Consider the following 17,027-nt stretch of genomic DNA (forward strand, 5'->3'; position numbering starts at 1 on the left):
AGAACCTCAGAACTCCAGTTTAGCACTTTCATTACTGCTATTATTATCTATTATTTGACTAATTGTAGAAAAATACCTTATATCATGACCAAATAACTTATGTAGTCATATTTTATACATAGGAGCCGTTTTATTCACTACTACTCTCTAATATCATACATTAACATTTGCAGCTGATTGTGATTATGTGAAAAAAGGAGAATTTCTTAATTCAGTGTCAACCGAGTATATATGACACCTCTATTAATAGACACATTTTACTTTATCGCATATTACCAGGAAGACCTTTTTTTTTGCATATTTTTAAAAATGAGCACAAAAAACATCAGGGAAACGCTTTGAAGTAACTCTACTTCTTTATTTCATACTTCATGTCAAGATATGATTTCCATATGAAGTTATGTCTCATAACAAAAAAAACATGTTCAAAGAATGAAGAGGAAAAATTGTGGCTCACAAAATAAAGGCATTCTCTCATAATATTCTTTACAAAGTCATCTTACAACACATGGAAACAAGCAAGTTTCAGTTGTAACAGCAGAGTACCATAAATCAAATTTCCACACTAAACATCTGACTTTCACCTAACCGTCAAGTTATACAAGGTTTCATTGTTACAAAAGAACAAGAACGGTCTGTACATACAAATACAGTTAAGCTCCTGAGATTCTCTGTGGGACAGAGTCAGCGCTCTGCACCTTCACCACGGCGTTGTCAGCATCAGTGAAAATTTCAGCTGAAGTGAAACGGATTTCGTTTTCATAGCTTAATACCTGTATTTGTTGGAAACGGTGCTGGAAAGCATACCACTCCTGTCCCCTGATGCAAATATTACAGTGGTGGAGGTGTTCTGAGCAACATCTGACCTGCCATACACAGCTGGTGATATGAACAAGTGCCAAAGTGAAATTGCAGCCAGAGAAACGCCCAAACTGAATGTTTCTGTGCTTACTGGATCCACCACCATCACTTTGCCTGTGTTCCTTCTAATGATTGGAAATGGCAAAAAAAAAAAAAAGTAATGACCAGAGTTTAACTTTTTTTTTAAAGTAAATATGACGTGTGGGCGTTAGTGTAGCATTATCTCTTTTTCACAAACACAGTTACAAGCAATTACAATAACTTTCTCTTTAGCGACTTTGGTGATGCAAAGGTCTTGAAATACCTGAACAATATTTCAGTATTGCTTTGACAAAAATAATCATATGCTTTACAATATTCACCAACAGCACGACTCTTTGACACACATTCACACATATGATAATCTGACAAGATTGGCGAGCAAATATTTATGTATACACCGGAGCTGCGGAGACGGCTCTTCCGTGGTCTACGGTCAGATTTTTCCTACAGGACGAAGACAGATGTTTTAGCGCTGGTACTATTACACTGTTTACAATTACCACCACCTCCTCCCAAGCTTAGATTTATACACATCAAAGTGAGGATATTGGTACATGGGGGGAAATATCTTTATACCTCATTGTTCTTTAATCTCCTGTGTTTGTTCTCGTATGCCTCCCTTTCATAACTTCCACGCTGCCACCAGAGAACAAACGGAGATCAATCAGTTTTTTTCCACTCCTCACACATCCAAGATTTTGGTTTTTGGACGATGAGAAACACGTTTCCATCTGCTAGGGAGATCTGTTCATCCAATTAATGCATTCAAGAGGAGTCCTTCTGTTCTTTGCCAAAGCCAAAGTCCCAGTTGACATATCACTCAAACAGTCATCCATAATCTGTCCTTTTTTATCTGCCAAAGAGTATGTTGAAAAATCTGTTATCCTAACTTAACCCACAAATAGTTCCCTCATGCTGCTGTTTCAGTTCTTCCCGGTTTTTGAAGAGGGTAGGTGACACATGCACCGCCAAGGTCCTTTGCCTCCTAGTGTCCGTTCGTCTCAGGGGCCGAGGCAGGGGTGGAGGGAGTGGATGAACGCGAAGCGACTGAAGCCTTCTCCCCACCTGGACTGCAGACTGAAGGCACACTGTCAGGAACTTTGACCCCAGCCAGACCAACAGGAGACACGACGGTGGCGGCCGGTGCTGCTGTAGCCACGGCAGCCACTCTGCTTGCAGGTACTGGTTTGGGTTGAGCCTGAAGTCCTGGGCTGCAGATGAGGTGATGCCTCTCCCAGTCTTTGTGCTGGCAGAAAGACCCACAGTAGCGAGCGGCGTTGCAGCCGCTGCACGTCTCGCTAGCTTTGCGACCACAGTTCCAGCAACACTAATGAGAGAGGAAAGATATAGTTCATTTCTATCTCTCACTTGTACAAACTGCATTTGTATTCTTTCATTTTTAAATAAACCCCTTACAAAACAAAACTACAGTAATTTGTTGGACCATTTGGGGGCAGCAGAAGCAAACGCAGCAATGAATTGGAGTAATCATTGTGAACTTGTATGCATACAGCTGTCTCAGCAGATTCAGCAACTAAAGCATTCATTTTGAGTAATTTTTCTGCCCTCCCACCGAGTCCCATATGGACTCTTTACTAAATCATGTGAGGCCCTTCAACATGTTCAGAAAAATCTATGTGTGGAATCATCACGATAAACACAGTGCCTTTTTCCACTTTAATCTAGTCATTTGCACCACTGTTATTGCTTTATTACACTATTAATCTGTAATTGCTATTAAAAATGCCCAAAAGACTGTAACTCTAAATTATGCATACTTGGAAGTTTAAGTGCATGCATGCATGCATGCATGCATGCATGCATACATACATACAGATAAAACACACATATATGTACACACACATATATACACACACACACATCTTGTTGCTGTAGTTTCTCTGCAGTTCTTGCTCACCTCACTGGAGTCCTCTTGTTCATTAATGACCATGATGGCATCTTCTTGAGCCTTCCGCTTGGCCTCAGCCACAGTCTTTTCCATCTTGGCCCTCTCAGCAGCAATCATCTCAAATGCTTTCTGCTCAGCCTCTGCTACAGCTTTCTGAACCTCTTCCATGGCCTGACGCTTAACTTCATTCACCGCTTCTTCTATAGAGAAGACAAGAGATTTAGGTGGGGCTCACCTTGTTTTTACTCTGCACACTTGCATAAGTAAAGCACACAGCAATCTGCTAAGTGTGTCAAAATATTACTTTGTAAATGCAACAACTGGTTGAGTCTTTATACTAATTTTGTTTCATGTTCTTACCAGCTTTTCTCCAGATTTCATCTGTAACATATGCTGAGCCTGGCCGTGGAGCAAAATCACGCTGAGAGTCTGCAGGGGAGGCAGAAACGGAAGCAATTAGCACCTGCCGGGGCTTTGAAACTTCATTTATTTATTTATTTTCATTTATTTATACTGGGGCTGACACTCCTTGAAGGTGATGGGGGCATATAAAAGAAAAGGCCTGATAGACAGACAGTAATAGTTTCTTTGTCATCTTGACATTTATTCTGTCACTGGTGCAAACAATTCCGAATATCTAGGCCACACAACCAATGTTATTGTTAGTTATCAGAGTCCTGGACGGATCTGCGATCTGACAGCTTCAGAAAGGAATGTGTTTGGCTTGGAGAGAAATGCAGACCATCAAGCTGTGTCAATACTCTGTTTCTTCCCTCAAATCTGTCTCCCTGAATCGTAATTCATTCCTAACTCACTACTGGGCTCTGCCTCTCTAATACTGTTGCCTTTCTTATCTCCTTTTTCCGCTTCTTTCTCCATCACTCACAACTGATCTCGCCACCTCTTTCTCTTTTTGCCTTCATTTACATCCCTTCTCTTTCACCAAGCCTTTATACACCCCCACTATAGCAGACCAAGCCTAGGCAAGCAGGCAGGCTTTCCGACTGGGAGCCCAGATGGTGCTCTGGCGAGTCAGCTAGCTCTGGGTCTCTGTGCCTGCAGGACGGCAGGACGGCCCTTCTGTGGCCGATATGGCGGAGGCCAATCCTGGCACCTGTCTGTGACTATGGAGCAGCAGGGGGATGGCAAGGCTGGCACGCAGAAAGAACACTGCCAGTACACAGCAGACTGAGGGACTAACTGTGGATGGACTCACTAACACGCTGACGTGTGACTTCGGCGCAGTTCTATTAATGACCACTAGATGATGTAATGACTATGAAACAGAAATGACTGGACATTTGCATCGCCTAAATTAATCTCAGAATGTCCAGATCATTATGTGCTATTATTCACAATGCTTGTAGTTTATCTAGCATCATTATCCCAGAGTGAACAACCCATGGTTATATTTCTTTAGAAAAGACATTTGCTTACCCATTCTAAAGTTCATTTAATGAACTGATCTCACAATAAATAACACTTTTAAAAGGAAATGGAAACATCAGTCTTTTAACCCGAATTGAACTGTTAATCCTTAAAGCAGTTTCCAACACCCAAAACATAGTAGATGTTAAGGGATAATTAATTAATTAACCCCCCAAAAAACTGGGCTTCTGCATGTTACATGTTACTAGCAGGTTAAATATGAAGTTTAGAGCATGTGCAACATCACGCATTATATAAATTTGGCTTCTTTCTGAAAATCATGAAACATTTACTGTAGTAAAGCAGCAAGCGTAAACAATGAAAAGTTATTGGTCCCTGACAAAAGCGAAACCCCAAAAAACAGCGGTGCCCACCTGACTCAGAAGAGTGAGGGCTGTGCGTCTTGGAGAATGGAGCAGATGCCGGTCCTCCTTTGCGCGGGTCTTCCTGCTCGCTCGAACGTCGTCTCCAGTAGTTAAGCTCCTCACGATCTGACTCCTGGCATCGTCTGAGAACGCTCACTGACCGCCGTGTCTTTTCTACCATGTCCACAATACAGTTCAACACCTTGATGACGACAAACAAAATTTTATTAATTGAGATCGCTTTTAGCTACTTGAGGAATTATTTAAATCTTACATCATTAAGCAACTATTTAATAGCTATGTCTGAAGTTTCAAAAAGTACTTATATCATCAAATCAAGAACCAGTTTCACAAACCATCTCCTTGACTTGATAGAATTTCATCCCAGTAAGCAGTTAAACATAAATACCTTGTTTTAATGCCTAAAACACATTGACTTATGTTAATAATTGTAATTTCCCAGCAAACTTTTGTGTCTTTGCTATGTTTCTTCTTCTTGTAACCTTTTCAATAACCTGACCATTTATCTCCTGGAAAGGTAGTTCAGGATGTCTTAATCACAATCCATTAAGAAACTCATTAACGTCCACATTCACAGACCTATTGCATAACCCTTTCTTGACTTTATATTTATATTTTACTTCAAATTACCTACAAGCCTTTTTTGCCAATAAATCACACAATCATACAGTCTATTATTTCAATAGGTACCTATGGAAAAGTGTCTTGCTGAGGGAGCATTTCCTACATCATGAAAAGTTCCCCTTAACAGCTAATAATAAGTTTAATAATGAACCCCCAATAACATGTTTGAACCCATACCAAATAAATTAATTGCAGCTTATAAACCAATGATGTCTTATCAGAAAGTTCTGGCCTGCCGATTATGTGTGCTTTTAAGCTGTGATAGATTGCTTTAGTGGTAAACCCCAGTAAAACAAATCACATTCTTTCTGTATCAAAAGTCAACAGCACCAGTGGTGCCTGTCCGCAGACTTACATGGTCCAGATGCCTCCATTCATCAGCCCACTCTCTGTCTGTCAGTCTGTGGTCCACTGGCTCCTCACGGTAGCCCCCATTAGTGCCTGATTGAATCACACACAAGACAAACCACAGGCCATCATGATTAACATTCTTCTTAATGCAAGAGAAGCCACAAGTGACAGTGAGTCAAAAACACCTACGCATGTCTATATATGGTAAATAAGTGCTTCTGTTAAAATTACAAAAAACATATTTACATTAAACTTAAAGACAATTTTATCATTTCCCACCATGAGAAACTAAACAAATTTAAAAGTACTAAATCGAGGCAATTAGCTAAAACTCGAACACACGACAATTAAGGATGACAAAAGGAGTTTTATTTATTTTATTTTTGTTCATGTCTTGATTGAGGGCAAGTGAACATGCAGAGGCAAGAAGATAAAGGGACAGTGAGAAACAAAGATTGAGCGAAAGTGAAAAAGAGACCCCTGTGATATAAAACAGACTCCCAGCGCCCAGAGCTCCAGAGCTTGCACACATCTGGAAGTCAGCTGTCAACCACACACTCACATACACCCAAAATGTCTCCCTTAGCACCTCCCCTCCTGGAGCTCACAGCATTCCAGTAGGGAGACACTCAGGCTGAGTGGAGTGGCTCCACTTCTAAACACAACCAGCCGTTCTGACACTCATTGTAGACTATTACGGCTACACGCACACACACAAAAACAAAGCTAATCTGATTCAAATCCAGTCATTACACTGTGACATCAGCAATATCCAAATACATTTAACAGTAATCAGCGTTTGCACACAAGTTTGTACTCACACAGAGGCTAAAAAACATCCACATGTTCATGCAAGTAGACCCACGCTGTCTACAAAGATGCAAACCACAATCTCTTAAAAATTTGGTAAGAAAGAGCCAACAAGACCCAGCACACAAGGGTTGTTTAGGAGAGCAATGATACCCTCATGCACACTGCCTTCTCAACATCTTCGCTACTTCTGGTTCTCATCAGTGTCCATCAGTTCAAAGCCACCAGTGTGTGGACTGATGTGTTTATGCGTGAGTGTGTGTGCCTATGAGTTAAGTGGCGGCAGGCGGTCGGGAGGCTGTCAGACAGGGGACTAAGGACTCATAAACACAGCACCTCTACCAGGAACATATCAAGGTGTGTGTCTGTATGTGTGTATGTGTGCTACCGATGTTTCCACTGAGTGCTGACAAGCCCCAAATGAAGGCTAGATATACACCAGAGTACATCCAGCTCTCCCTGCCTGGACAGTATGGCTCTGTTTATATACATACGTGGACTCCTGAGATATATGGGTCTTGCCTACACAAACACAGAGACCACCCATTATCACATATAGAATATGATATTTGTGTGCATCTGTCTTCATGCAAGTATGTTCATTTCTAAATATGGTTAGCAGCTACTTGCATTCAAACTACTGTAAAGAGCCAATAAAGTTCTGTTGTACGGATGTTCTACAGAAATGTGCAAACAAGTTTGACACCACACACTTGTATATTTGGTTCACAAGGATGCCTACAACACTTATTCACTGCTGCCACAAAGGCTACAACTGAGACTGAATATGCATCACCTTATCACCCACAATGTAGACTGGAAACAACTTCAGAAATGAAGTTCATCAGGAATATCCTTACACTGAGTTTGCATCACATACCAGGAAGTCGTGGCCTGTCTTTGAGTTCGCGGATCTCCAAAACACGTTGGCTGTGCTCACGGTGCAGGATGTGAGGTGCTGCGATGTCATCCAGGGCGTAATGCTGCAAGGGTGGAGGGGTCGGGTGAAGCTGGGCGGTCAGTGGCAATGGGTGAGCAGGGCTGTGTCGGGGAGCTGGGCTGATGGTGCAAATCCGCTTTGCGGCAGGCTCCATAGCTACAGGTGGGCGTTCACGGAAACCGTTCTCTTTAGCCCTGAGGGGGAGACAGGAGTGATTTAATGTAGCTCTCTCACTGTTTACCTATATACTCTATGTATTATAGCTCTTTTTTATGCATTTATCTAACCTGCTTGGGCTGTGTCTCTTGGTTCCAGGCTCTGGAGGCTCCATCAGGAGCTCAGAGGAGTCTGGAGAAGATGCCAGAGTGGTGCTTAGCAGGAGGTGCTCATGCTGGGACAAGTACTGAGCTGGGGTCTGCTTGGCTGCCCGTGCACAGTGGAGCAACTCCCTCTGCAGCAAAGGGAGGTTTGCCTGACAAGAAAGAAATTATACTTGTTAAGTTTGATTATGATTTGCAGGTAGTTATTTTCATAGAGCACATTGAACCCATGTATAAGTAGACTTTGGCCACTACTCGCTCCTATATCAATGAGCATTGATTTTACTCATTCAAAGACGAACGCAGACAGAAAGAGAGAAACACCAGAAAACCTGATAGTGACAAACAGGAGGGGAGATCTGGACCAAACACACCAGAACTATCCTAGACAGACTACGTTCATGCTGCAACAGAGCCAACAGATACAGTGCAGATCTGCCTCCTGGGGAAGACGCCTGGCTGGAAGAAAATTGGTTTTAAGGGGGGCAGTGACTCCTTGGGGTCTGGCTGTAAGGCTAGATCTGTGTCTGGGTGCTGTTCTCCAGCTGCCTCCAAGGAGGCTGCGGCTTTCCTAATTCAAATGAAAATCAGAGTTTTCTAAGCTGCAACTGATGTTGGTTATGAACCTCTTGCAAGCAGCATGTGTGCAGAGCATAATGTGTTGGTCACAGCAAAGGTATGCGTGATGATACAGAGGCTTAGAAATTTAGAAACATTTCAAAACAAATGATACACAGACTTCTCCCTAATTCCTCATCCCCTCAGTTTTTTTTTGTATTTATCTGGGACTGTCTCCATCCAATCTTTCCATCTCTCTTTTGTTCCCTGCGTTTCCCTAATTAGGAACAGACTTCAGTGTGTTTGCAATTACACCACTTCCTTGCTCCCTCCTCTCTCTCTTCTTGAGCAACCAACTAAATAACCAGCCGTTTTCATTTTGTGACTGACCTCTTATTGTTATTTAGTATTTGAAACTACATATAGTATTAGTTAAACATCACTTTACTACTCTGCAAAGACCTCTTTTTGTCCATTGAAACAAACATTCCTCTATGCCTCAGTGAGCTGATCCTTACAGTATCGCTTGTAGTTCCCCTATAGACGCAGACACTTCTGCTTTACGATCGCCTCTCTATAATATCCCTGGGCTCTCCTTTTTTTCCTGTTTCCCATGCTCCTCTGCATCCCTTCTTTCCCTGGGGCCCCAGCTAGCGGACACATGTGCTATGTGTCAGTTGAGCATCGGGTTCTCTGGGCTTCAGCAGGGCGGATGCTAGATTGGCGGCGCCTTGGCAGCTGAATGCTCTTTTAACGGGACAACGGCTCCATATGGCGCAGTGGAGACCATAAAAAAGGAAGGGAACACTTTATAGGCATGTTTCACACTTCCGAGTTCCCACTTTTCCCTCTCTCCTTCTCATCCACTTCTCTGTCTTTTCTATAGATCTTGTCCCAACTGCTCTCTTAAGAGAGACTCCAGCAGTTGCTATTAAATAGTGAGAACGCCACATCATTGCAATAAATCAGTAGAACAACAAAAACAGAGCATTCTTGTCTCAGCCACCAAAAGTCTTGTTTAACTTTTTCCCCATTCGCAAGTAAGATAGTGTCCGCAAACGTCTGAGAAATGTACATTTTTATCATCACCTATTGAGTGCGATGGTGCATGCAGATGTCCAAATGCCTGCCTGTTTTTCGTGACTGTGCGGACTCGTCCGTGTAAAATTTACATCACAATGCACGAAATATGTATGCTCCCCAGGCAGCGGACTTCAAAGAAGTATAAAAGGAATGAATAGCTGTCCACAAGAGACTATAATCAAGGATTTAGACAGACGGAAGGGCTCCAGAGATAACCAAGAAGTAAGTGTAAAAAAAAGCCGCTTTTTATAGCTTGAAGTCCAGTTATACAAGATTTATGGGATGCTTTACTGCAAGGAGCTACTAAAAGTATACACTTGCAGACTTCCCTGGTTACAGAGGGGCTCAAGAGGCTGTTAACACACAGTCATCTGTTGCTTGTCAAGTCAACACGTAAATCTTGACGGTTACTTTGAACCTGAAATGGCCAATTCAATTAACAAAACTACACTTAGGCAACTATCTGATGGGCAACTTTACACCACAAGGAGTAAAACCATTTAACTCAACGGAGGAAGAACACTAGTGCTGTGAAAAGAAAAGGGAAGTAATTCCATGCAGAACTGCACAAAGCAAATACAGAAAGATGGGAAAAGGAGGGGGTGGAGGCATGTTTACCTTGAGAAAAGGAATAACAAAGGGTCGTAAGGGGAAGTTGGTAGCCTCCTGAAGCCGTGAGTGAAACTCCTCAATGGTAACTGTTGAATTCTAAAAGATAGGAAAAGGGAAGGTTTAATTTAAATGCATTTCTATAAAATGTTGACTTGTTTTTCTCTTCAGTATGCCATCATAGAATTTACCACAAGGGCCAGAACTAGGCTTCGGACGCTGTCTCCAATCTCAGGAGAAATGTCGTTGCCAAACTGCTGCAGTGTGGTCAAGAAACGTTTCAGCTTGCTCAGCTGGCGTGCCCCACAGGTGGCTGGCAGCTGCTGGTTAGCCAGCGATGAGGAAGAGGAAGAGGACGGTCCATTGCTGTAACGCTGTGGTGGAGATGGCACTGCATTCAGTGTTGGTGGGGAATGATGATTCCCATTGGTCACTGGGGAAGGACGGAAAACCAACATGAAGAGAAGAGAAATCAAAATAAACCCTGCTGAGTGTGGTTACAACTCCAGCTTGTCTACAACTTTGGTTTGTGAAAAGGAACAAAGACTGAAGAGGAAACAAAAAGACAAGCTGGAAGAATGAGAGAAATTCTTTAAGTATAGATTTAATTATTACTCTTACATGCTGTGGTGGAAAAAGAGGCCGGTCGTGGGCCACTGGGGTTGACAGAAGGTAGGGGTGGCATAGTGGAGCTGGCGCTGCTGCTGGGGGCTGATCTGGAATGAGTCTTAGCATCCACAGGAGAACCGGGCATGGCAGGGCTCTTCTTCTCTCTACTGTCTGCAAAGAGGAAAGAAGGTAGGTGAGGTGAGGGCATCAGAAACCAGCAGGTCTATATGAGTGAACCAAAGTTAAATAACTGTAACTTGCTATGACATCCACAAAAATTAAAAAAAGAAGCACTACTTTAACTTTACCCCCCATTAGCTCAGTTGTTTAAATCAATTCAAAAGCGTCATGCCTATTGTTACAAAAGACAACAACAATGCCCAGCCCCCTCTCCTCAACTCACTTTGCATGATACAACACACACTGCCAGGGCACCAACCACCCTGCCCCCATCAAAGAGCCAGATGTCTGAAGTTTAGCCCCTCACTCTCACCCATTCAGATCAATAACAGAAGAAATTCTGAAGAAGGCCATTGTGTGGGAGTAGAATGCCTCCTCATTGAGCTCCCCAAGAAATAGGAGAGACAGAGAAAAAGGGACGGGCTATTTCACGCTTTACTAACAAGATCGACAAAGCTTTTGAATGTTAAATGCAACTTCTCAATATGCTATTGACGTTGAATGAGACCACCAGATAAGGGCTATGGAGAAAGTGTAATGGGGGGTGTAGTGGTGGGGAGATGTGGATCAGAAGCTGTCTTTGTCTTTTCGAGAACCATGAGGGCCGGATCCCGTCTCCATTTAGAGTGGATCAGACTTTTCTAACAGCTTCAAGAATTGACAATTAATAGACAAGCATGGTCTCACAGGTCATAGGTTAGCAGAAAGCAGCTTCTAAATGTGGGTTCATGGTTTTAGGGCTTTGGACTCAATAGCACCCTTTATTTCTTTTTCACAGCTATGAACTCTGGATGGCCTTCAGCCACGAGGTCCGAGTTTATAAAGGCTTAAGTCAAAAGGTTTAAGCTGTCAGTAGGTAACTCAAAGAAAACTGAAAAGAAGCCCACGGAATGAATAAAAGGTACTGTTGTGAGTGCAAAAAATGTGAAAACATGCAGAATTATTACAAAAACAAATGGATCTGAATGCAAAAGTGCAAATTTCCTCAAGTTTTGGCAACAAATCTCTTTTGCATCCTATGCTCGCACTTTCTCAATCTGCCCTGTGCAACTCATCTGTCATGTCTGCAACTCATTATACAGCTTTGAGTGTTCTTCCTTCTGTTTTGCAGTCCTCTTAAAACTCTCTCCCTCGTACCATTTCATTCTTTCTCAGCCCCCGTGGCCTGCCTGCCATCACTCCACCTGTTCACGAACATAGGGGGCAGGAAGGAGGGATCTATGCAGACATTTGGACTGCCGTACCCACCACACACGCGGTCTGCCAGTGCACTGTAGGAAGCAGCCTGCAGCACACACACACACCGGCTCCAAAGCTCCGCACACTCCATCCGTATGGCCAGGAAATTAGACTGACATCTCAATAACAGAATCAACGGGGCATATGGCCTCAGTGTCAACACTCTTACCAAGTAAACAACTTCATACGCACACAAAAGCCAGGATTGGAGAATTCAGCTTGAAGTGTATTCCCAAGTTCTTTGACACATTATGAACCATTAACCACTGGTTGTGAACAGTAGTTTGGATCCAAACTGACTGCCATACTTGTAAGCACCATTTTGTGTTTGACTTTAACTGGCAGGCATGCATAATTCTGCAGAATGTAAACATAGCAACATATTGTATTTATATTCCTTACTGCATGACCTTTGAGCATGCAACAGAAACAAAGCTGCAGCAGGGTTCATGCAAGCTTAAGATGTGGCACAGTCTGCTGTTAGCCATGCCAGAGGTAACAGCCAAAGCAGGAGACATCAGGTGTGTGCGCGTGTACTCCTGACAACCCTTAGAGAATTGCCTCTGCTTGTCAATTAGACAGCACACATAGCTAGATGACTTCATCTGGCTTGCGAGCACCTGAGTCCATGGTATAGTCACAGGGCTGTCTCAGGAGGCAGCTGTCACAGCAGCCACAAAACGCATATGCACAGAGTGCACAAAGTGGCCTAATGTTAACTCAGGTGAATATTGGCTTAGAGGAGGATGTGGGGTGTTTGTCTGGTCTAAATGCCACCTGTCATCCTTGCTTTAATGCAACAAAGGGAAGGTACACAAAGCTCCTCACCACACATCAACAGGATTACACAGAAATGCCACAATGAATAGGCAATACTTTTGAAAAAAGCAGATAGCACTGTTACCAGTGCTTACTAAAATATAAAACTGGGTACTCCATCAACTCATTTCTGGTGGATATAACCAAAAAGGATTACATGTTAAACTCACACCATATTGTGCTGCTGTTTTTCTGTCTCACGTCTTCATGCACAAATAAGATAATCCATAATTTTACAATCTTGAAAGTTTCCTGACCTTAAGTGTTTGCTTTCTACAACAGTTGTTATCACAGGGATGGAAAATAAAATGCATCTGCAGTGATGGCTGTTGCTAGCCAGGTGTTCCTTGTTTGTTCAGCTTCAGGTGACGCTCATCTGCATTAAAACATTCAGCTGACTTTAATTGCTGCCTCTGCAAGTGATGATTCAGAACGAGGCTCAGAAAGAGAGGAAAGGGATAGAGAAACATAATGTGACTATTCCTGTTGAGCCACCGCTGTAAAAGCAATCCATTAACTAATGAAATTGCAAATGAAAAGACAAATACACTTTCGAGAACATTTACCGACCTCCTTACATAAAGACGGGATGGATAAGCTATAACGAGTCCACAGAAATAAATCACACTTGATGTGGTGTATAAATAAATGGGTTCAGTGTAAAGGTTTATTAAGCTCATGTTTTAACTCTGAAGTCTAAACTCCCTGTGAGAGGCTGGCAGCTGTGAAGCATGTGTGTGTGTGTGCCGCTGTGCGGTGGTGTGTGTACTCGAACCACACTGCTCTCTGTCTTGTCACCGTAGATGAGGTGAGAGAAGATGTAACACGGACCGAACTAATTTATCAGTGAGCACAAAGAAAATTTGTGGCATGTGCAATGATACAAGTATGTAGGGGTCAAGACACACACATGTTAACGCAAACACACGCACATGAAAATAACATTATGAATTCTTTTTTTCAAGAAATGCTGTCAAATATTTAGTTTTCTTATCATGAGTCAGACAAGAAGACATCAACAGGATGTTTTTTGGAGGTTTAGCCCAGCTGTGCGTACTATCTATGAGAAAAAAAGTCAAGCTTATTACCCTAGTTTTGCACGACAGTGCCTCACATCTCATCTGACTAAAAAAAGTTTAAATATAGCAACTTATAAGTCTCATCAAAGTGAGAACCTTTGTGGTGACAGTGACATCTAACAGATGCAAGAGAACCGGAGTAACTACAACCCTATTTTCCTCTAACTTCAGTGCTTAGCTTCCTTTAACCTTTTCTACATTTTGTCCCAAGCATGGCTAAAAAAAAAATACTACACGAAATGACATTTGTAACTCTTAATTAAACAGCGCACAAGTATATCTTCCAAAATGCTGCCGTATTTCTGCAATCCTAATTCTAGTCTATGAAGTCCTGAAGTGAAAGGATAACACATACTTTAAACAACTGACAGAGGCTTAGTATTCAACCAGTGAAACACTTTGAAAAAAAAAGAAAAAAGGAAAGCAATTGATTTCAAAATTAACCAGGTTCCCTCTCCTCCTCCTCCTCCTCCTCCTCCTCCTGTACCATATGGATCTAATCGGCCAAGAGCTGGCCAGCTGGGACCTCCAACAGTCACCTGTGAGAGAAGGGGGGGCAGAAGGGACTGCTGCAAACCCTTCCTTTAAGCCAAGGCAGCCCGGCCCACACACACAAACACACACACACATCTCTGCCTTCCCTCCAAGGAGAGGAGGAAGGAGGGTGCACAGAGGGGAGGGGAGGCACGAGGCAGCTGAATGCGAGCGAGTGGACTTAAATGCTAGAGAGACAAAGGCTGCACCTGGTCCCCGTCCATCCGCGCACACAGCCACAATACAGCGCACATCTGTTCCTCTATCCTGCACTCCGTTCTGACCTCCACCCACACAAACACAAGCACACACACACACACACACAGCACAAGGATACATGAAGCAACATACACACCCGCACACAGCCACATCCACTTTTAAAATAGATAATAGTCCATGTCCCTCTCAGTGCCATACTGTTGCCAAACAACGAGTTACGTGACTTTGTATTTTATAATATCCAGTTTGAGAGATGAAGAAACTCAGGTGACATCATCTCTGCTTTAATCAACTTCATTTACATTATTACCCTCTTGGGACTGACACCTCCTCAACTGTTGCAGCAACACAGATGCCTTGCTTCCATGTAACAAATCGCAGACCCACATGTTACAAATGTATTTTTTTAGACTATTAAAATTTACATCTATAAAAAAAGAAGACTTTTTAAATTTGAATTTACTCCCACTTAAGAACAAAGCCTGGATAGCCCTTTACGATAACAGTAACGTGACTTTATCACAGTTAGCATCTGACAAAATGGCTCCCACATTAAAAATGTAATATTTGTCACATTTTCACACAGAGTTTTATAAAGCACAGAGGGAGACAATGAATTAGTCTGCGAATCAGAAGCACCAGAGATAGAAAAGGACAGGATGCAAGCAGAGCGAGGAAAGAGGTGTAGGATGGGAGGAAAGGAATAACAAGGACAGAAAATACTGTTTTCCTTTGGTTTCATCAGAAGGACAAGCCTGGTTGTTAGACTCAGAGCCAGGCTGTTTTTCTTGGCTTTCATTACCACCTTCCAGCCTCGTAGACTACATATTTGGATAAAACCCAATGTCAACACTCTGCTTCCAACTCTGCTAGGAAGGGGAACGATAGGAAGGTGGCAAGGTTGACAGTACAGGGAAAAAGCAAAGAAAGCTGTAGACGTAAGGAGAAGGAAGAGGTATGACTTTGGACAAAAAAGTACTCTCATTCTCACATATGAAGAAGCACAGACATGTCTCCGAAGTGAATTTATCACATGTCCCTATGACAGGCTGATGGTGAGAGAAGCCCTCGCATATCCTCATCACTCAGAGAGATAATTGCAAAAACACCACCGTAATCCAGCGTGCCACATAGTGAAAAAAGGAACTCTGGGATGGAAATATACTTAGTGGCAAACTGAAAAGGAAAACGAAAAAGAGGGGACAGCAAGGCAGACAGAAGTTGTCTATAAAAACTAAGAATGAGCAGTAAAAAGAGGTACAGTGACGTGATGCTGGAAGCAGAGGCGGTTTGGCAGAGGCTGGATAACAATATGCACAGTGTCCATGTGTATGAGGTCAGACCGCAGGGAGAAGACTGACTGGATGGGATCTGAAGTTGCTGACCTTAAAAACACTTGAAAACACCACACACCACATTGCAGTCACTGATTGCTGTTAGATTTTTTTTAAAACATAGCAGTGGATCAGAAAGGCAGAAACTTAATGTGGTGCATATGACTGTGAAGGTTCTGGTAAATCTGGGACTCTCCACCATTTGACCTTAGAACTGAAGAAGCTTCTCGGATGAGAGGTGAAACGTCTTCAAGCAACTTAAAGAAGTCCAGACGCTTTTCTTTCCAAGCTCCTTTGACTTAATGTGGTGCAAACACCTTTTACAGAGCAATATAATTTACTTCAACCTATACTGCTGTTAAGTTCTTTTAGAAAGCCCAAATATTTAATGCCCAGGTATTTCAGACACTGAAGACACTAATGAATGCAAATATTGTTATTTTTGCTTTAAGATTCTTGCATGAAGGGTAATACTAATATATCTGGGAAAGACTCACACCGAGCTTTGTTCCATAATCAATAGGTTAAATGAATGTGACACACATCTGGGCCAAAGTATAGAGCTCTAAGTGTATTTGTGTCATCATGTCCGTGCGTTGTGTGTGCGTATTAGCCCTGTTCACCAGGTGTTGCCTGCCCAGGGCGCATATAAACATGGCCACACAAATAACAACAATGGCACTACAAGGACAGTTCATATCTGTCAATCACACACACACACACACACACACACACACACACACACACACACACACACACACACACACACACACACACACACACACACACACACACACACACACACCAGCCTTCTCTGAGCCCAGTGGATTATCTGCCTATCTGGTTACAACCCTTCTCACCTCTCTGTAACTAATTGGTTAGCCTGCCCATCAATCATCAAGAGACTGATGAGTCTTCAAACTCAAAACCAGCAAGTGGAATATAATCAGTGGCAATATTCATGGAAGCATGACAGTATAAAAATTAAGTTGCGTAGCCCCCATTTTCTCACCCGCTGTACATGTTTCATGATGAAGATCTCAAATCCATATTAACATACATTCACACACGTGTGCACAATAAAGCACACATT

The 17,027-nt window shown here is 42.6% G+C and overlaps 1 protein-coding gene across 5 annotated transcripts in view; it reads right to left on the reverse strand.

Moving 5' to 3' along the window:
- Positions 1-337: 337 nt before the first annotated feature.
- The window catches only part of cbfa2t2 (CBFA2/RUNX1 partner transcriptional co-repressor 2), a 35,931-nt gene continuing 19,241 nt past the window's right edge, over positions 338-17,027 (reverse strand). For 2 of the 5 annotated variants that reach the window (XM_004547644.3, XM_004547645.5), the window contains exons 2-11: positions 10,543-10,701; positions 10,113-10,354; positions 9,931-10,020; positions 7,639-7,823; positions 7,292-7,545; positions 5,606-5,691; positions 4,615-4,807; positions 3,173-3,241; positions 2,822-3,012; positions 338-2,230 (exon numbers count right to left, since the gene is read on the reverse strand). In XM_004547644.3, coding sequence (XP_004547701.1) covers positions 1,889-2,230; positions 2,822-3,012; positions 3,173-3,241; positions 4,615-4,807; positions 5,606-5,691; positions 7,292-7,545; positions 7,639-7,823; positions 9,931-10,020; positions 10,113-10,354; positions 10,543-10,701 — 1,811 coding nt within the window. In that variant the 3' untranslated portion in view covers positions 338-1,888. Of the gene's footprint in view, positions 2,231-2,821; positions 3,013-3,172; positions 3,242-4,614; positions 4,808-5,605; positions 5,692-7,291; positions 7,546-7,638; positions 7,824-9,930; positions 10,021-10,112; positions 10,355-10,542; positions 10,702-12,938; positions 13,145-17,027 lie in introns of those variants that run through there. The other 3 variants (XM_004547647.5, XM_023155092.3, XM_076884304.1) reach the window with 3 other exon arrangements.

This window comes from Maylandia zebra, linkage group LG5, assembly GCF_041146795.1.
Source record: "Maylandia zebra isolate NMK-2024a linkage group LG5, Mzebra_GT3a, whole genome shotgun sequence".
Classification (NCBI taxonomy): domain Eukaryota; kingdom Metazoa; phylum Chordata; class Actinopteri; order Cichliformes; family Cichlidae; genus Maylandia; species Maylandia zebra.